This window comes from Cornus florida, unplaced genomic scaffold, assembly GCF_030987335.1.
Source record: "Cornus florida cultivar Cherokee Brave unplaced genomic scaffold, ASM3098733v1 CherokeeBrave_3.0.0_Hap2_Chr04, whole genome shotgun sequence".
Classification (NCBI taxonomy): domain Eukaryota; kingdom Viridiplantae; phylum Streptophyta; class Magnoliopsida; order Cornales; family Cornaceae; genus Cornus; species Cornus florida.
Window position 1 is genome coordinate 14,328,944 of NW_026775574.1, and position 20,511 is coordinate 14,349,454.

The following is a 20,511-nucleotide window of genomic DNA, read 5'->3' on the forward strand; positions in this document are numbered from 1 at the left end:
CGAGACTGAAATTTCCGAGGAGATCCAGGAAAGGAATTGGTCGGCCAATGGAATGAGTATCATTGTGAACAAAACAAACGGCGTTTAATCAACGAAAACAACTAAGAGAACAAGAATGACAGTGGAAAGGAAGTGACATAAACAAAAAGACAGAAAAAGGCAAGCCAATTATTTAAACCCCCCCCAAAAAAAAACAAAAGAAAAGCAAATGATCAAATCATATATATATACAGTGTTATATATACTTGTTGTGGTACAATATGAAATGCCAAATGAAAATCAAATAAATTGGTGCGATGCTCATGAAAAGAGTATGAAAGCGTGTGAAAGCAAGACTTCCCCCAAATTACATATTACAATTTACAACTACTACGTCCACTACCATTCTCTCTCTCTACATCTTTCTCTCTCTATCAGTCACCGCCACTTTCACCACCATTTTTGCTTTTGCCCCAACCCCATTTCACATTATCATAATATTGTTCTCAACTCTTCCAGTTTCTTACATATATATATATATATATATATATATATATATATATATATAAGTTCTAGCTTCAACACAGACTTAAAAGCTCGCTCTCTCTATCTTCCTCTCATTTCCCCTCTCTCTCTCTCTCTCTCTCTAGAATATATATATATATATATATATATATATAAGCAATGTTGAGAAGGAGCATTGCATTGGTATTTACTATTGTGGTTGTTTTTGGGATCCAAACATGCTTGGCACAGATGAATAGAGGAAGCTTTCCAAAGGGTTTTGTGTTTGGAACTGCCTCTTCTGCTTACCAGGTTAGTTTATTTATTTCTTATTCTTCTTTTTTTTTAAAAAAAAATAATAATTAATTCATTAGCTGATTCCGCTTTTAATTAGCTGTGAAAAAGAATAATTTATTTTTCAAATCCCTTTTTGGTGCAATTTAATGATATTTACTTTTTTTAAAAAATAAAAATCGTATATATAGTCACTACTTTTTTTGCTGCTACTCCAAACCAAATATTCCAATGACTATTTACTTTTTATTTTTAGGTAAATAATGAATATTTATTTTATTTTTAATTATCAAAAAAGAGATGGTGGTCCGGATAAGGTGCAAACTTGAAACTTGTGGTGACTTTAAATACAAAAAAAAAAAAAAAAAAAAAATATTCATGTTGGGTCTTTGAAGAAATCATAAAAAGTTGATGGTTTATTCTGTTTGTTTGTTTGGATAAAAAATATTTTTTATTTTTATTTTTTAGTATTTAATTATCATAAAATATTTACGAAAAAAACAAAAATCTAACAAAAATATCTTCCTCATTAATTTTGGACAAATCTAACAGACTAGATCTCAATCTCGAGCCGTACATTGAAAAATAGAAAATATTTTACCTAAAAACACAATCGGAGTAATGTCTTCAAGTTCTATAAAACCATAAATACATCACGCTTTGTAAATGTTTTCAACCTTTCCTTGATTGAGATGGGTGAGTGGAGGGTAATTTGGTAATCTGCTAAATATTCCGTTATATATGCCTGGCCCCCCACAAGCGCGCGACAGAATAAGAACGTTATCTGTATTGAAAGAATTTGTTGTCGGTAGTTTCGTGATTTTGTTTTTTTTTTTAAAAGCCTTCATCTCTTGTTATATTTGGAAATAACCACTCTATTTTTAAAAATTTCAGTGCACGCCCACAGGTCTTGCTTAGTTCTTCAGTTCAATCCTAATTTATATTCTATTGTATTCTTTTTCTTGGAGTAAAGATACAGAAGATCAAAGAGCTTCAAAAGTCTTCTATGATTTCTTGGATTTGAGTTTAAGTTTATGTTTCACATGGACCACTCAAAAAGTTTGATTCTTTATGTTTATAGTTTATACCCTACCATACCAAACATACTATACCTTAGCTTAGCATATTGATCTAGATGCCTAAAAAGTTTCCCAATCTCACACAACCAAACTAATCCATACGCAATTTTGTGTGTGTATGCGTGTGTCACTTCATCAAAACTTAGAAGAAAACTTTCTAGTAGGATTCGGGATAAATTTTTGTTTGGCAGTACCAAATTAGTACCTTGGAAATGGAATTGGAAGAAATTTCCTTTAATTCCATTTACAAGGCGTTTTTATTCTGTTCTCCCAAGTACAACATATGAGTTTTTGGGAGTAACATATCTTATTCTATTCCATGCCAAATTCTTGAAAGTAAAACAATCCCTAATAGCTGAAAAAGTAGATGCTTAGAATAAGATCAACAATGGTAACCCCTAATGACCAAAAAAAGTAGAGTAAAAATGAAAAAAAAAAAAAAAAAAAAAAAGAAAGAAAAAGGAAAAAATGTCAGAAGAGAACTAAAATTTATGTGTGGTGATTGCATATATTCAAAGCTTACCTTGCAGTGTCCTATACCATAGCTCACCAAGTTGGAAGTGTTCCCCATTCCAAAAAAAAAAAAAATGGGAAAGGAATTTATGTGAAGTGACTTATATTTTAGGGTAAAGTGCAAAAACCCCCCTTTAACAATTATCCATTTGCAAATAAACCCCTTGAACTAAAAGAGGCTCCCTAAACTATTGATTGGTTGCAATTAAGGATAGATTTATTACAAAGACTATTTTGCCCTTTCTCATTAAAATTTTTATTTTTTATTAAATCATTTTTATTATCTTTTCTCTTATCTAAATATTTATTATACTATTTACCTTAATTTTATTATAAGTATCAATTTATCATAAAAATGAAAAAAAAAAAAGATACATAGATATGTAACTAACATTTTCTAAAATGATTAACTTATTATTAAAATTTTATTATTTATAATAAAACTTATTATAATCAGTTTAACCTTTTTTACAGTAGAAAAATATATATTTTTCATATAATATATTGATTAAAATTTAATAAATTACTAAACTAAAATATACCTTCTTTTTCATGTAATATATTCATGAAAATTTTAAAAAGTAATTAATTTTTTTATTTAAAAAAAAAATTCTACTAAAGATTTTTATTTAAACAATTAATTTCAAAAATTAAAGGTAAATTTATGCAAATTTAATGGAGAATATGTCATCAAATTAATATAATTTTTTTTCATAATTTATTTCAATAAGAAGTGTAATTTAATAAGAAAGGGCATTATGGTAATTTAATGAAATATAGTATAGGACAAAATATAATAGTTTAGGGGGTATTGTGCACAAAATATAGTCCAGTGGGATTATTTGCAAATTCAAACATAGTTTAATCGGTTTTTTTGCACTTTACCCTAATTTTATTAGTTAGACAAGGTTATGGATGCAAAGCTATTCAACCATGCTTGGAAGGGGACAACCTAGCTTTCTCCCTATAAAGAAATTTCTTTTAACGACGATTAAAGGTCAGAAACACACAATGCAACAATGTACTTTTTTAATTAAAATTTTCAGATGTACATAATATGGTTAAAAACTGTCTTGTGGATCAAAAACAACTATGCAGATAAAGATCGTGTTAATAGTATAAGAATTCATTTTTTTCATTCATTTCACAACCATTAATAGTTTGTTGCTATATATTTCTATGTCATATCATCATGCTAAGCTCGGCTCTTATTCAAATGATTATCCGTCGTGAGAAAGGTAAACTAAATTAGATGATGATGGCAACTTAAGTAATACAATCCATACTGCTTATGTTATTTTCAGTATGAAGGAGCAGTGAAAGATGATGGAAGAGGTGCGACTAATTGGGACGTATTTGCACACACATTCGGTAATACTTTATCATCAGAGTAACATGAATGGTAGTTTGTCATTAGAAATAGAAATAACAGTGCTGCAATTTTTTTTTAATATTAATTATTATGTCATAAGGACTAGAAGATGTTAATTTTATTTTCTGCAAAACAGAAATAATTTAAATTATACCATCTTCACATTCTTTCTGTTTGTTATATGATAGGTTTAAAATTTTAAATTCTGTGAAGTAACGGTGATGCAATTCCACTTTAAGCACATCAACTAGCTCAGTAGACTTTGGGATGTTTGAATGATAATTGGTTATGTGTATTAAAAACACATTTTAAAATCAATGGCCGTGGTTGTAACTAGGTCCTAACCTTACATTTTGCTGCAGGTAAGATACTTGATGGCAGTACTGGAGATGTTGCTGTCGATCAATATAATCTCTATACCGTAAGTCCTCACCCGATCTTTCTTTTTTTTTTTTTTTTTATCAAGCTTATTGCCTTTTTTTTGAGAAAAATAGCACTAGCTTCATACCAAGCTGAAGCTAGTACCACTCTTGTGTTCATTCTATCTGATTTGTTCCGAGAAGCACATAAACCGGACTATTTTGGTTGCTTCCTCGACATTCAAACTATAATTTTGCATCTTTATGGAAAAGAGCAGCAATGTTTAGAATGATTTGCTTTAAATTGATAGCCAAAACAGTTGTCACCGTCAGTAGACCTTTTCTGTTCCTTTTTGTTGTTTTTACTGGCCTAATGTTACGGATTTTTGCAACAGGGAGATATACAACTCATGAAGGATATGGGAATGGATGCCTATAGATTTTCAATTGCTTGGTCTAGGATCTTTCCCAGTAAGCTTTATTTACTATTGCACCATTTCAGGATTTTATTGGGTGATTCAGCATCAAATCATAGTTTAATTTGATATACATAGAGTAAATTCGTCAATCCATGCATAAATAATCTTGAATTTTCGATGCATTGGAAATAGTAGCATATTCTTAAACCCTCACTCCATGCCCCTTCCCTTCCCAAAAACCGATAGGTAAATAAAAACCAAGATAAAATGGCAGCTGTTATCTCAATCTTTTTCTGTGTTCCGTTAGAGGTCTGGGGATGGTCATTGTTGAGTGACATAGTGCCTATTTATACCTTCTGTAACATTTTTGAGGTAATCTCATCTCTACCAACATATATACCTATAACTATTGTACTATGTGCATGAGAGTCACTAATTCACTCTTTTCAGTGACCAAATCAATGATGTATATCAGATATAATTAGAGTGCTCTGACCAGAAAATTACTTATATCAACAGCTCTAATGCTTAGATCAGGATGATTTTTCAATTACATTCTGCAAGAATGGGTAACTTTACCTGAAGTTTTCCTTTCGTTAAAAAAAAAAATGAAATTTAAATGGCGCAGGTTTTGGGAATCCTAATTAATTCATCCAAAAATAAGTACATAGAAGAGAAGCATTGAAGATGCAAGAAACTCCTTCTATTCTTTCTCTCTCTAGAATTCTTACACCTCAACCCGAATCAAGATCCCCCTCCTCTTCATTCCAACTCCTATTTATAGATATTTACAAGATATTTACAAGATATTTACTAATTGCTGGACCTGGGCCTATTCCTCAGTAAGCCCTGGTCACTCTTGATGGGCTTACTCCCGCTCGGCCCATATGGCAGTGTCTTTTTATGGGCTGACCCAGCTGTTCGGACTGAAGGTTGTGTTTTGCGAGTCGGACCTGGCCCATGTCATCCAGGGCCTCCTCAACTGCCCCCATAATTGCCCCTTATTTAATAAGGGGTAATTATTGATGGCGTCTCATCATGACGCTGACGGCTCGAGATAACCACGTGGGGGAGCGAACGGTCAGATCCAGAATCAATGTTCCGGGGTTCGAGGGATTTCTTGCCTTCCCGACGCTTCGGCCCTCGGGCCCCCTTGCCTATATAATGCTCTCGAATTCCACTTCACTTCCCTTTACCGTCTCCATCATCAGCCAAATCTCCCTCTTTCTAGAACTGTGCTAAGCCTTTTCCGGTGAAATCCTTCGAGAGTCATTCTCCCAGCGATCTTGCAGTCCTCCGAGGTTAGTTTCGTTCTTTTTACTTTCGGCAGGCTTCCATTTTCCCTCTTTTAGATTCTTCTTGCACTTCCACCATGGTTGTAGATCTGGGTGTCCTTCGTATGAGACTTAGGCTTCCTGACAACATCGTAGTTAGGGTTTGCCCCCAAGACGTTAATATTACGACCGGCGCCGGCCTCCTGCCCGGCGAAGTCTTATTCACAAACCTTCAACTGAATGTTGTTAGGTTCCCTCTGCACCCTTTCTTTAGTTACGTCTTCAACAGATTGGGGATATCCCCTCTGCAGGTCAACCCCAACTTCTTTAGGATCATATCTGTTATGCTCTTATTGATGCGTGACAGAAATCTGGACCTTGACCTCATAGACCTCCTTCTGTGCTATAAGGTCAGTAAGATCCGTACTAACGAGCCCTTCTACCACCTCTACCCGTTCGAGAAGATGTCCATATGCACTGACACAATAAAATCTGAAAAGGGTTGGAGGGATAGCATAGTGGGTATTAGTGGGGCTTGGTCTTCGCCGGCTGCAGAGGATTACCCTATCCCGAGCGCCTTTGGTGTCTGCTCTGTCTCCTCCTATAAAAAATTCAAATCCCATAAACACGACTGCCCCTGTGAAACATGCGTTCCTCGTTTTTGCACTTACTTATGCCGCTCCTTGGGAATACCTTGTGATGACTTGAGCTACAGTGTTTGCAGGGATAGGATTAACTACTTGAAGAGATACGTTCTGAACGATATTCCTTCCTGCTCAGATCTCCTCACTTCAGACAACCTCTTTGCGCTCTCATCACTCGGCTACAATATGAGCAGACTGCAGATTCCCTCTTTTGGCAGGAGGAAAAATACTCCCCCAGTCATTCCTGCTGCTGGGGCGACCTCCTCTCCAGCGTCGGCTTCTTCTTCAGCCACCATATCTGACACTGTCCCGAGCGCAGTGGCTACTAACCCTGCTGCCAGCGCCCCTGCGGCCAACCAGAACGCGCCCTCCCCAGCTACCATAGCTCCTGCTGCTGCGGGGGGCGGTCGGGACAAAGAGCGAGGCAAAAGGCCTCATCCTGACAGTGAAATCGACCCTGAGGAGGAGCCTCTTATTAGAAGGACCCGAGTCTCTGGGCCGGGTACTCTCTTGCACCGAGCGATCAGAGCTCCTTCTCACTCTGGGCCTCCTGCAGCTGGTGGCTCTGCTTCTGCTTCAGGCCCCCCTTCTATCCCCAGCTTGCCGCCATGGGCCCCTCGGTACACTCGAACGGATGGGACGTTCGTGAAACCGAACGAGACCATGCTGAAGGATGGCCAGACCGCTATGGCCTACTACAGGAGCATGTGGACTCCGAAGGACATTGAGGCGGCAAAGGGCCTTTCCCAGAGGGACGTGTTCAGTCGCTTTCCCCAATCTGCTATGGAGGTGACTTTTATTTTCTAACTCATGAATTCTCTTATATTACTTGGTCTTGCCTTCTCCCGTTCTGACTATTGGTTTAACCGTTCTTATTGTGCACCTTTGCAGACATTGTTTGGGATGATGGCCATGCAGAAGCAGGTGGAAATGGGGAACGCCAGGGCCCGAAAGTATTCTGACAGCCTGGAGGTGGCTAATAAAGAGAACGACCTCCTTGCCATGAAGAATACCGAGGTGCTGGTTCGGCTTGACAAAGCCGAGCAAGAGAGAGATGTCCTGAAAAAGGAGAATGATTCCCTTCAGGATGAGAAGGACGCCCTCCAGCTCGAGAAGAGCGTCTGGCAGACTGAGCAGGAATCACTCAGAGAAGAGAAGGCAGAACTCCAACGTCTTCTAGCTGATGAACAGTCTGCTCGGATGGCTTTTGAAAAAAGAGCTCTGGACGAGCGTACCGCTCTGATCGACGTTATCAGCAGAGTGGGTGGTGGGATGCTGGCCCTTCATGCTCGGTTCTCCAGGGTCGGTGCTCTTCGGTATGCTCAAGGATTCCGGGAAGGCTTCGCCGACCGGGTTCCGGATGAGGGACAGACCAGCTCCACTCCGGATGAGGTAGACAAGGATCTGGGGATCGAGCCTCTGGGGGTCTATGTCGACCCAGAACCCACCGAAGCGGAGCGTATTTTTGATGAGTGCCAGGACATCGCATCCTCAAGGATCATCACAGCTCCTCCTACCGCTCTGCCACTGACCGCTCCCCAATCGTCAACCGTGGCTCCCTCTGTAGCCACTGCTGACGCTGAACCCCAGCCGAACGACTCAGTTATTCACCTGGATTCCCCACCTCATGAAGGTGAGGCGGCTGATGGGGCCGAGGAGGCGAGTCGGCAGGACCAGGATGCTGTTGGTACTGAGGCGTCTAGCTAGGGCTCCTTCGAATTCTTCCAGTTCATATCTTCTTGTAATGATGGACACCTCTCTTTTGTAAACTAAATGTTCAATATTAATGAAATGGCCGAACTCTTTTTCTCTATGTGTTGTGCTCTGTTCAACTTATCTTCAGTACATATATATCTTTTCTCTCTTTTTCTTTTTATATTAGTTTTGCTGTGTGTTTGTACGGCAAGTGCCTGGCGCTCGGCTAGAATGCCACTTGCCACTTGGCTTTAAATTTTTAGCAAGTGTCTGGCGTTCGGCTTATAGTGCCAGCTGCCACTTATCTTGCTTAAGTGCCTGGCGCTCGGCTAGAATGCCACTTGCCACTTGGCTTTCAATTTTTAGCAAGTGTCTGGCGTTCGGCTTATAGTGCCAGCTGCCACTTATCTTGCTTAAGTGCCTGGCGCTCGGCTAGAATGCCACTTGCCACTTGGCTTTCAATTTTTAGCAAGTGTCTGGCGTTCGGCTTATAGTGCCAGCTGCCACTTATCTTGCTTAAGTGCCTGGCGCTCGGCTAGAATGCCACTTGCCACTTGGCTTTCAATTTTTAGCAAGTGTCTGGCGTTCGGCTTATAGTGCCAGCTGCCACTTATCTTGCTTAAGTGCCTGGCGCTCGGCTAGAATGCCACTTGCCACTTGGCTTTCAATTTTTAGCAAGTGTCTGGCGTTCGGCTTATAGTGCCAGCTGCCACTTATCTTGCTTAAGTGCCTGGCGCTCGGCTAGAATGCCACTTGCCACTTGGCTTTCAATTTTTAGCAAGTGTCTGGCGTTCGGCTTATAGTGCCAGCTGCCACTTATCTTGCTTAAGTGCCTGGCGCTCGGCTAGAATGCCACTTGCCACTTGGCTTTCAATTTTTAGCAAGTGTCTGGCGTTCGGCTTATAGTGCCAGCTGCCACTTATCTTGCTTAAGTGCCTGGCGCTCGGCTAGAATGCCACTTGCCACTTGGCTTTCAATTTTTAGCAAGTGTCTGGCGTTCGGCTTATAGTGCCAGCTGCCACTTATCTTGCTTAAGTGCCTGGCGCTCGGCTAGAATGCCACTTGCCACTTGGCTTTCAATTTTTATAGTAGACCATTGGAAAAGAAAATTCTTCTCTTCTTTTTTTGTAAATTCCGGTAACTTGCTCATTCATATGTATTTGATTAACAACAAATAACATCCAATTAAAACCAGAACTTAGCTTCTATTGATAGTACCTCTTCAGAGACGTGGCGTTCCAGGGCTTGTTGACCAACTTTCCCGCCATGGTTTCCAACGTATATGCCCCTTTGCCAATGACTTCTGCAATTCTGTATGGGCCTTCCCAGGGTGGCATCATTTTTTTGACCATCCCCACCTTTCTTTTCAGAACCAGATCGCCCGGGGCAAAATCCCTGTGTTTTACTCTCTTATTGTGACTATTCGCCAGCACTTGCTGATACGATGCTAGCCTTATAGCCGCTGCGTCCCTCCTTTCGTCTATCATGTCGAGGTTCAATCTTAACATCTTGTCGTTCTGATCTCGACTCCATGCTAAGCTTCTGATAGTGGGGACTAAATGCTCAACCGGTATAACTGCTTCGGTACCATACGCCATCGCGAACGGGCTCTCCCCAGTCGGCCGCCTTGGGGTGGTTCTGTAAGCCCATAGAACGTTCGGGAGTTCATCCAACCACTTCCCCTTATGATCTTCCAGCTTCTTCTTAATGCAGGCGAAAATGGTTCTGTTTGTGATTTCTGCTTGTCCGTTAGCCTGAGGATGACTTACTGCAGCCAACTTCTGGTTGATTCCATACTCCTCCAGCAGCTTTCTTACTTGCCTGCTGTCGAGGTTTGTGCCATTGTCCATGACTATTGTTCTGGGAACACCGAAGCGGCAGATAATGTTGTTCCAGATAAATCGTCTCACCTGAGTCTGAGTCACGCTAGGATACGGTTCTGCCTCCACCCATTTAGTGAAATAATCCGTGGCCAGTAACACATACTTGTTCTGAGCTCTTGCAGTTGGCAGAGGACCGACCACATCCATCCCCCATTGCGCGAAAGGCCACGGCGAGGCCATTACGTGCAATTCTTCAGGTGGTTGGTGGATCATTGGTCCATATCGTTGGCACTTATCGCACCTTCGAGAGAACTCCTCCGCATCTCTTGACATGTTTGGCCAAAAATACCCTTGTGTCATTGCTTTATGCGCTAACGATCTTCCCCCAGAATGATTGCCACACACACCCTCATGAATAGCTCGCAATACCTGCTGCGATTCCGCGGGGGTGACACATTTCAAGTACGGGCCAGAATAGGACCTTCTGTACAGCTGGTTCCGCACGATGGCGTACTTGGCAGCATTCTTTTTGAGTTTCCTAGCTTCATCCCTTTGCATAGGCAAAACGCCATCTCGAATATAGGTAATGATTGGGTCAATCCAACTCGGTTCATACGGTATGACGTTGACTTGCCAAGGGTCCGAGACCATCGGTTCTTCGAAAATGGACGGCTGGGTCACTATTCCCACTGGAATCACCCTCGCCAATGTTTCACCACAACTTGAAGCACTGCATGCTAAACGGTCTGCATCTGCATTCTGTTCCCTCGGCAACTGTATGAATTCAATCTTTGCAAAGTCCTTGGCTCTACGCAGAACGGCAGAACGGTATGCCCCCATCATGTCATCCTTGGTTGCGTACTCACCATTTACCTGCCGAACAATCAGCTGCGAGTCACTATACACTGTCAAACTTTTGATCTGTAGCTCTTTGGCCAACTTTAATCCATTTAGCAACGCCTCGTATTCCGCTTCATTATTGGTGGCTCGGAACTCAAGTCTGAGTGCTTGGCTCAAGGAAGTACCTTCTGGGGTTTGCAGTTTGATCCCAATCCCAGCCCCCGTCGGGTTAGAGGAGCCATCCACAAAAAGTTTCCAAGAGCCGCTTCTAAGGTCCTCTTCCGTATCTTCGGCATCACATTCTAGTAGGAAATCGGCCACCGCTTGCCCTTTAATAGCTGTTCTCGGCTCGTACGTTATGTCAAATGAACTCAACTCTATGGCCCACTTTGTCATTCTGCCCGAGAGCTCTGGCTTGTGCATGAGCGTTCTGATTGGGAAAGTTGTTAGAACAGCTATGGGGTGGGATTCAAAATAATGCCTTAACTTTCTTTTTGCATTTACAAGTGCAAGTACCACCCGTTCGGCTTTTGAGTATCTTTTTTCTGCCTCCATCAGTGTCTTGCTTACATAAAATACTGGGTATTGCACCCCTTCCTTGCAACGAATCAGAACGGCACTCGTCGCGACACCAGATACTCCAAGATATAGAAATAACTTTTCTTCCGGTTCTGGGGCTGACAGGACTGGCGGATTCTGCATATATTGCTTCAAATGAGTCAATGCCTGTCGTTGCTCATCCCCCCAGACCTGCCTTCCATGGCTCCGAATCGTGTCAAAGAATGGTTTGCAGTGGTCTGACAACTTTGAAATAAATCGACTTAATGCAGCTATTCGTCCTGTTAGGGCTTGCACCTCTCTGATCGTCTTTGGCTCGGCATTCTTAATCAAAGCCTCTGCTTGAGCGGGGCTAACTTCGATGCCCCTGCGGTTGACCACGTGTCCCAGAAACTGCCCGGAACTCACACCGAACGAGCACTTGGTCGGATTGAGCCTCATCCCATATCGCTTTAGTACATCAAATACCTCTTGCAGATGCTTCAGATGATCATCCTTTTTCCTACTTTTCACCACCATGTCATCAATATAGGCTTCGACAATCTTACCCATTTGATTCTTAAAAACTTTGCTGACAAGTCGTTGATAAGTTGCTCCCGCATTCTTTAATCCAAAAGGCATAACCTTGTAGCAGTACGTTCCTCGCTCGGTGACAAAAGAAGTTTTTTCTTCATCTGCGGGGTCCATAGGAATCTGATTATAACCTGAATATGCGTCCAGAAAGGTTAAACGCTCATACCCCGTGGTGGCATCCACCATTTGATCAATCTTAGGCAACGGGAAACTGTCCTTCGGGCAGGCTTTGTTTAAATTGGTGAAATCAATGCATACGCGCCATTTCCCATTTTTCTTCTGCACCACAACGACGTTGGACAACCACTCAGGGTAGTGCACCTCTCTGATAAATCCCGCATCAAGCAGCCTATCAACTTCTTCCGTTATGATCTGATTACGTTCTGGAGCAAATCTTCGCTGCTTCTGTTTCACTGGTTTGAAATTAGGATTGACATTCAGGGAATGACAGGAGACGGAAGGACTAATTCCAGGCATGTCGAGATGACTCCATGCAAATACGTCGACATTGTGGGATAAGAAATCCACTAGCTCTTGCTGCTCTTCTCTGGTCAGTCTTATACCCACTCTGGTAGTTCGTTCTGGCCTGGACTGATCGATCTGCACATCCAGAAGGGGCTCCTCGGTCAAGTCGGCTGACTCCTCCACCCTATTCTGCTCGAGTGGAGGTTCCTGTAATTGCTATCTGGGGCTTGTCGACCGGACGGGCGCCTTTCCCTTCCCTGCATGCTTTAGTGTGACGGAATAACACTCTTTGGCTGCGACCTGATCCCCCCGAATGTCTATCACTTTATCTCCATCGGGCCCGAGGCACCTCATGACCTGATGCAGAGTTGAGGGTACACCTCGGACTCTGTGAATCCATCCTCTTCCCATCAGGAGATTATACGAGGGGTGAATTTCCACAACCACAAAAGTTTCCATAAGAGCTCGCTCTGCAGCTTGAACTTCTACTTCCACCATCCCGACGGGTTCCACCCTCTTCCCATCGAACCCTAATAAGGGATTTCCGGTGGGCTTGAGCCTCTCTGGTTTAATGTCGAGCCTGTCAAATGTGTCCCTTGGCATAACATTCGCACTGCTCCCAGGATCGATCAGAACTCTGCGCACCAAGCATTCTGCCACTGTCAAACTGACTACCAACGGGTCGTCATGAGGCAGTTGGACACGCTGCAGGTCTGTCCAGTCGAACTTTATCTGCATTGACGGGCTCTGTTGGTGTAGAGTGGTCACATTGCCGACCCTTTTCTTCATCTGTGCCTGCCGCAGGCGCACCCGTAGCAGCTCATCTGGCTCTTCACTAGGCTCGGGTCGACCATGGATAGCATTGATTATACGAACTGGTTGCGAATTGTGGGAGCTTTGTTTATGACTCCTTTTTATTTGTTCCACTGGTCGATTCTGCTCCATCGCCGAGCCTTGAACATAACTCGCAAACTCCCCTCTAGCTATCAACATCTCCACTTGCCTCCTCAGGTTCCTGCATTCGTTAGTCTGATGTCCGAAATCAGAATGAAAAGCACAATGTTTAGTTTGATCCCTCTGTTCGAGGGGTTGTCTAATTGGCAGTGGTGGATGAAACTTGTCCTTGTTCTCCTGATATAACCTCGCCAGAGTGACCTTCAGCGGAGTAATCAACTCTTCCTCCCTGGACCTTTTTTCGGCCTTCCAAGTGGTCTGACGTTGCGGCTGAGCCTGCTTCTGCCTGATCTTTGCCTTGGACTTTTCCTCGGTCGACACAAGCGACGTTGTCCGAGCATTAGCTGCCTCCTCTTCTTCGAGGCGCACAAAGCCATCGGCTCTCTCATTGAGTTCGTCCATGGTAGCTGGCGTATTCACTACCAGACTGGTGTGAAACGGAGTTCCGCGTGTCATGGCTAACTTGAAGGCTTGAACTGCCGTAGTAGGATGGCATTCGATTACCATACTCTTAGTGAGATTAAACCTGGTAAGAAAGGCCTGGAGCCGTTCATCCTTGTGTTGCCGCATCGTGAACAGGCTCGAGATGTCCTTCGGCGGGCGTTTGTTCCCATAGTACTGGCTTATGAACCGATCGCACAGGTCCCTGAAACTGCCAATGGAGCTCCTAGGCAAGTTTTTGAACCAGCTGAGCGCCGGTCCGGCCAAACTTGTAGGGAAGCATTTGCACATTAAAGAGTCGTTTTCCGTGTTCAGGGCCATTTTCAACTGGATATGATACACATGATCGATCGGATCGGTTGTTCCGTCAAACAGAATAAAGACTGGCATAGCAAACTTCCTTGGATGCGGCGCATTCAAGATCTCGTCGGTGAATGGTGAATCCACCGTCCGAGCTGCGGATCGGAGAGCTTCATTCTCTCTCTGGAGTCCGGCGGTAGCTCTGTGAGTTACGGTTCTGCCCTCCGAACCGTGATGAGTGACAGTAACCATGGAGGGCCGGTAAGACGGATCGAACGACCGTTCCTCTATGAACTCTCTCTGCCAAGGCGACGCTACTCGACGGCGATCTACCTCCATCACTTCCTCTCGGTCAAACCTTTCCCGCTGCGGATCAACGTGAGTCGAGCCTTCGTGATCTTCAACTCGACGAACATTTGGCGGCGAATTGTCCATCATCCTTTCATCACGGTGGTGAGCTGACTGATTGTTCTCGTTCTGATCGCCTTGATGCGCGATACTAGATGGAACACCTCCTTCTCCGACCGGAAGCGGATGCGAGACTGCGGGTATTTGCCGATGCTGCAATCCAGCTTTCAATTCTGCATTTTCTTTTCTGAGAGCTTCAATCAAATTCATCAACTCTTCAAGCTTTGTTTGCTGGACAGCCTCCATCGGATTGGAGCTTTCACCTATCATTATTCCCGAACGGAGTAAAGGCATTAATCTCAAGCTCGCGAGTAGATCTAAGCTTCGTGAGTAGGAATTTTTAGATCTGGCTTCTAATTCTCCGAATTATGCTCACTGTTTACAAGATCTGAATTGCCTGGACTCTAAATCCGTCAGATCCTGTCACAATCGAGCAACTCGCGGTTGCGTAGATCTGAAGTCACTCCTGCCAAAGCTTCAAGAATCGTAATTCCTCCAGAGTAGGTCACAATCGCTCAGATCTGGATTCAAATCCGCAAGATCGAGTCTCGATCAACCGAATTGGTTTGAATCCATTCGATCCTCCTCATTGATCAACCAAACTTTTATGCGTTTCCCACAGACGGCGCCAATTGAAGATGCAAGAAACTCCTTCTATTCTTTCTCTCTCTAGAATTCTTACACCTCAACCCGAATCAAGATCCCCCTCCTCTTCATTCCAACTCCTATTTATAGATATTTACAAGATATTTACAAGATATTTACTAATTGCTGGACCTGGGCCTATTCCTCAGTAAGCCCTGGTCACTCTTGATGGGCTTACTCCCGCTCGGCCCATATGGCAGTGTCTTTTTATGGGCTGACCCAGCTGTTCGGACTGAAGGTTGTGTTTTGCGAGTCGGACCTGGCCCATGTCATCCAGGGCCTCCTCAAGCATATAAAAAAGTCATCTTAAAAATTATGGTAAAAAGTTTCAATGCACTCAAAAGAGAAAGGGACTTTTAGTTTGCTATCCTAATAAATTATATTAGAGTTCGAACATATTGATTGCTCATGAGTTGCACTAAACAATGGAATTTGTTGAGCTTAGCCTCCAGTAAAGATAGACTAACCACCTCCAAAATTCTGAAGACATCACACAATATGATAAATATTTAGCATATTTTACATGTTAACTCTTTATACTATTTTATTCTTCATATTCTTGTTAGTTCTTTGTACGAAGCTTTTAGACAAACTTGCCCTTAAAAGAATTACAATAATAAAAGTACTTTCTCTGTCTGTATCAGATGGAACCGGCCAAGTCAATCAAGCGGGAGTTGATCATTACAACAGTTTCATCAATGCTTTACTCGCCAATGGTACCCTTAGACAGTAATTTAATCCTTCCTTCATTATTTTGTAAATAGGTGACAGTTATTTGTATGAAAATGGATGTATAAATGCTCTCTGCCATACTTAGCATCTGTTGATAGCTTAAGATTCTTCAGATACTTGTTAACAAGTATCGTTATCGAACGGAAAATGATATGCAGTCTGACAGTCGGACTAATCTGACTATTTTTATGTAAGTGGAGGCTGACTCATGATTACATCAAAACAAAACAGTCGGAGTTGTCTGATTGTCGGACTCCGTATCATGACTCTTATCATATCTTTGTATCATGCTGATTCTCATAACCATCAGATTGGCAGTGAATAATTTGATTTCCCGGCCAATGGTACTGAAAGATGCATGATTTGTGATTGCATTCATTATCACTTATGCAGGAATTGAACCATATGTCACCCTCTATCATTGGGACCTTCCTCAAGCCTTGGAAAACAGATATGGAGGATGGCTCAACCCCCAAATCATGTAAATGAATCATTTCAAACTATGCTTTTTAATGTTTTTGTAAAAATGTTCATTTTAGCGGAAGTGGAATATGACATTAGTCATTTACAGAAAGGATTTCGCTGCATATGCGGAAACATGCTTTGAGAAATTCGGTGACAGGGTGAAGCATTGGATAACGTTCAATGAGCCCCATACATTTGCCATACAAGGCTACGACGTGGGTCTCCAGGCACCGGGACGTTGTTCCATCCTTCTTCACCTCTTCTGCAGAGCTGGGAACTCTGCAACTGAACCTTACATAGTTGCCCACAACACCCTTCTTTCTCATGCAACCGCGACGGATATATACAGGAAAAAATATAAGGTAAAAAATATAGGATTTTGTTATGTTCTTCTATTAGCATGGAACATTCTTTGTTTTTACTTCTATTAATATTTGGTTGCTAAGCAAGATGACAAAAAAGGCCATTACTCAGTCATGATTCTGGTATGTGTAGTGAGGGAGGGATGGACTTGAGCTAGAATATACCTTCGGCATTATTTTATAAGAATTGGCTGCTCTTAACCTGTATTCTGATGCTAGTTAGTCCAAAATTTTACCATTTACTAAGCACTCCTTATGCAATACAAGAACAAGGTAAAAAAGAAGAAGAGAGCGCCTATATAATACGATTACCTCCTTCTTGACATAAAGAAATAGAGGCATTGAGAATTGAACCTGAAATATTCATCCTTTTATTTAGAAATTCAGGATTTTTCATAAGCATATTTCTTGCATGAGTCGCTATATATTGCTTGTTATTTATCATGACTTATTTTTCTGCACAGCCAAAACAACATGGATCGATTATGGTGTCATTTGATGTCATATGGTATGAACCTGCGACAAACTCAACTGAGGACATTGAAGCAACACAAAGAGCACAAGATTTTCAGCTAGGCTGGTAATTTTTTTTATTACTGTTCCATATGTAATTCCATGTGTAGCTAAGGAGTAGAACAGAAATTCTTTTAGCTGACAGAGTAGTATCAGCACTCAGTGCACACTGTCAGTGTGGAACCGGGGTTATACACCGTGTGTGTGGATGCCCTCGCATGTTTATATATATTTATGCAGTGCCTCTCGTGCTACCAAAATGACCCTCTTAACTAAAAGAGAAGAACCCTATTTTCCCTTCACTAACAACCAATAAAAGGAAGTGTCTCCAAGAAACCTCAATTTTTTTTGCTAAATTTAGAATCCAATTTCTTTATGTCACAAACAGAAAATGTCAGATACTTCTGCTCCATGCCCCTCATTTAGGAACTATTAATTCACTTTCATAGTGCTTATGACCTTTTAGTAAGTCTAAACTTACGTGGTATCCAAGGGAGGAACTGGTAATGGGCTAACCTGGGTTATAGCCCAGGTCTAATTGAAAAAAAAAAAATTAGTACTATTGTTCTTATAAGTCCATGTACTACTCTTCCTCTTCCTATTAGCCCAGCCCAATCCATAATATTTCTATAAATAAAAAGAGTTATAAAATTTACAAAGGTCAAGCCTTAAATATGAGCAAGTCCACAAGCCATAGACATACCCAATCACAAAATAAACCATAATAAATTATATTATAGGGCCTAGCCTAATAAATCAAACACATTGTCAGTCTATGAAAGAAGACCTAAACTCTTCGTATTTAACGCACTAAGGCATAGGTGGATGGATATCATGGATTATTATTGTTAATCCAGTGAAATATTGAATTTTATTTTTGTAAAAAAATAAAAATAAAAAAAAAAAAATTAAAAAAGGGCTTTATTGATGACTTGATAATTTCTTGTTAAATTGAGTAATTTACTATATAATGGATTAATAACTAGTCAGAGGCGAAGCATATAGGTTTTAATTTCTAATGTGAATTTATTAATAAGGAACATATAAATTTTGCATTCTTGAAGTTGTTTGTTTTAATACTTGTATTCAGCAAACTTCAATGAATTCTTGACTATAAAAATACGTTAGAGTTTGGAAGTGTAAATGTGTTAGAAAGTTGTATATTATTGGATTTAATTGAATAACTGATGCATGTAAATTATGTATTTAGAGCATGGATGACACAGTGAGCAATCAGGAGTTTAATTATTTTTAGCTCTCCCTACTTTGCAATCCTGGCTCCGCCCCCGCTTGTATCCAAAAGAAGTCTCAAGTTGAGGTTCACCGTGGAAATAGCGGTGTTCTAGGTGTACTTTTTCTATTTCTGCTGAATGTTGAAAGGTAGTGCATAATTACAGGTTTATTGAGCCTTTGATCTTTGGAGACTATCCAAGCTCGATGAAAAGTAGAGTAGGAAGCCGGTTGCCAAAGTTTTCCAAAGCTGAGTCAGCTCTTCTTAAGGGGTCATTGGATTTTGTGGGCATAAATCACTACACCACATTTTATGGCGTGAACAATAAATCTAATTTAATTGGTGATCTACTCAACGACTCCCTTGCAGATGTTGGTGCTATTACCCTCCGTATGTCATCAGCAACCCCTCTCTTTAATGATCTAGTATCATATTTTCCACTTCTATTTTTTCGGTAATTCCATTTGGTCTTCTTCTGTATGTTAGCAAATACAGGTTAACCTAATGCTTTTGTTGCTTTCAGCTTTCAAAGATGGAAAACCTATAGGAGACCGGGTACGTAATTGAAGAAATTGGAAATTTTGTTGTATAACTATTGTTTAATGCCTAGCTACCGCTCCTTGATGGATGACTCTATGTATTTTCTGCACAAATTTGAATTCAATACGCGCTATATTGTTTTAGGCATACACTTTGCCCGGGCCAAGCACATTTTTGTCACCAGTCACAATTCAATTTCCAAAAAGCATGAAACTTCATTCTTGCAATAACCATGCAAGCCTTTTCATTATTACTTAATTAAATCATCTAGATCATATATATTTATTTTGAATTGCAGGCAAATTCCATATGGTTGTACATCGTACCTGATGGGATCAGAAGCTTAATGAATTACATCAAGCAAAAGTACGGGAATCCACCGGTCATTATCACTGAAAATGGTAACCTTTTAAAAGCTAAAGTGATATTCTTTTGCATTTTCAATTGATGACTTCAAGTTTTTGGTCAAATTCGTAGTATTTTCTTTATCTTACTAAACTGGTTTAAATACATTGTTGAATTTCATACAATGACTAGTGCTATTTTAATATTACTTTCGATTTGCTGAAAAATGCTATGCCATTTTATTCAACAAAACTGTGAATTTCAGGCTCTTCTCCAAACTCTGGTTTGAGCTATATTTTTCACTATTTTTTGTTAAAACATTTTAAACCCCACTCTTTCCTTTTGACGCATAAAAATCACAAGCTAATTTTCCATTGTTTTTACAGGGATGGATGATCCTAATGACCCATTTACGCCTATCAAAGACGCTCTAAAGGATGAAAAAAGGATCAAATACCACAATGACTATCTCGCGAGCTTGCTAGCTTCCATCAAGTAAGTATTACATTACTTGTTTATGTAAATATGCATAAATTTGTGTGTATATATGTATATGAACATATGAACCATGTCACTGAAACAAAAATAGTATTGTGTAAGAGCACGTCGTGTACAGTTGAAAGATCGAGCTAATATGCTTTGTTTTGCTTAAAATGCAGAGAAGATGGATGCAACGTACAAGGTTATTTTGTATGGTCTCTATTGGATAACTGGGAGTGGGCAGCTGGATTTTCTTCCCGGTTTGGCCTCTATTTTGTTGATTACAAGGACAAGCTCAAGAGATACCCCAAGGATTCGGTTAAATGGTTCAAGAGCTTCTTGACTTCTACTTGAAAAATCGGATGACTGAAGCTGATATATGCCACTGTACAATACACAGAAAATACGCACACACACACACACAAATGTTGATATGTATAAGGGGCCTTTTGGTGCATGTTCTTTAGATTGAAACATTTCATTGTGACAGAACTGTGTTTACTTACATATGTTATTGATTCATAAATCTCTTAGTATAGTAAAATTGCATGGTATTATCTGGTTGTTCAGATCATTGAGACATCACATGATTCACATGAACATGTAACATCAACCACTCTTTTATGATTAAGACAGTAAGCTAGATATATACATGTACGATGTATGTATGTATATGTATATGTTTATTGGTTAACATCAACCAC

General features: G+C 40.9%; 2 protein-coding genes across 2 annotated transcripts; both read left to right on the forward strand.

The window, feature by feature from the left end:
• The first annotated feature begins 264 nt into the window (after window positions 1–264).
• LOC132302789 (beta-glucosidase 40) lies at window positions 265–20,333 on the forward strand. Its single transcript, XM_059799729.1, has 13 exons — window positions 265–795; window positions 3,674–3,740; window positions 4,104–4,162; window positions 4,496–4,571; window positions 15,784–15,855; window positions 16,265–16,352; window positions 16,443–16,698; window positions 17,163–17,278; window positions 18,609–18,832; window positions 18,966–18,997; window positions 19,281–19,383; window positions 19,714–19,822; window positions 19,987–20,333. Exons 1-13 carry the CDS (start codon window positions 664–666, stop codon window positions 20,159–20,161), a joined length of 1,509 nt encoding a protein of 502 aa, XP_059655712.1. The 5' UTR covers window positions 265–663; the 3' UTR covers window positions 20,162–20,333.
• LOC132302788 (uncharacterized) lies at window positions 5,208–8,442 on the forward strand. The gene is made up of 2 exons (XM_059799728.1): window positions 5,208–7,226; window positions 7,329–8,442. The coding sequence occupies exons 1-2, from the start codon at window positions 5,892–5,894 to the stop codon at window positions 8,142–8,144; spliced, it is 2,151 nt and encodes a 716-aa protein (XP_059655711.1). The 5' UTR covers window positions 5,208–5,891; the 3' UTR covers window positions 8,145–8,442.
• Window positions 20,334–20,511: the final 178 nt, after the last annotated feature.

Excerpts from the sequence above, each read along its gene's own strand:
- LOC132302789 (XM_059799729.1), top strand. The coding sequence starts at position 664 with ATGTTGAGAAGGAGCATTGCATTGGTATTTACTATTGTGGTTGTTTTT. Across the intron at positions 4,572-15,783 it reads TTGGTCTAGGATCTTTCCCA|ATGGAACCGGCCAAGTCAAT; the intron begins GTAAGCTTTATT and ends TGTCTGTATCAG. Across the intron at positions 15,856-16,264 it reads CAATGCTTTACTCGCCAATG|GAATTGAACCATATGTCACC; the intron begins GTACCCTTAGAC and ends TCACTTATGCAG.
- LOC132302788 (XM_059799728.1), top strand. The coding sequence starts at position 5,892 with ATGGTTGTAGATCTGGGTGTCCTTCGTATGAGACTTAGGCTTCCTGAC. Across the intron at positions 7,227-7,328 it reads TTCCCCAATCTGCTATGGAG|ACATTGTTTGGGATGATGGC; the intron begins GTGACTTTTATT and ends GCACCTTTGCAG.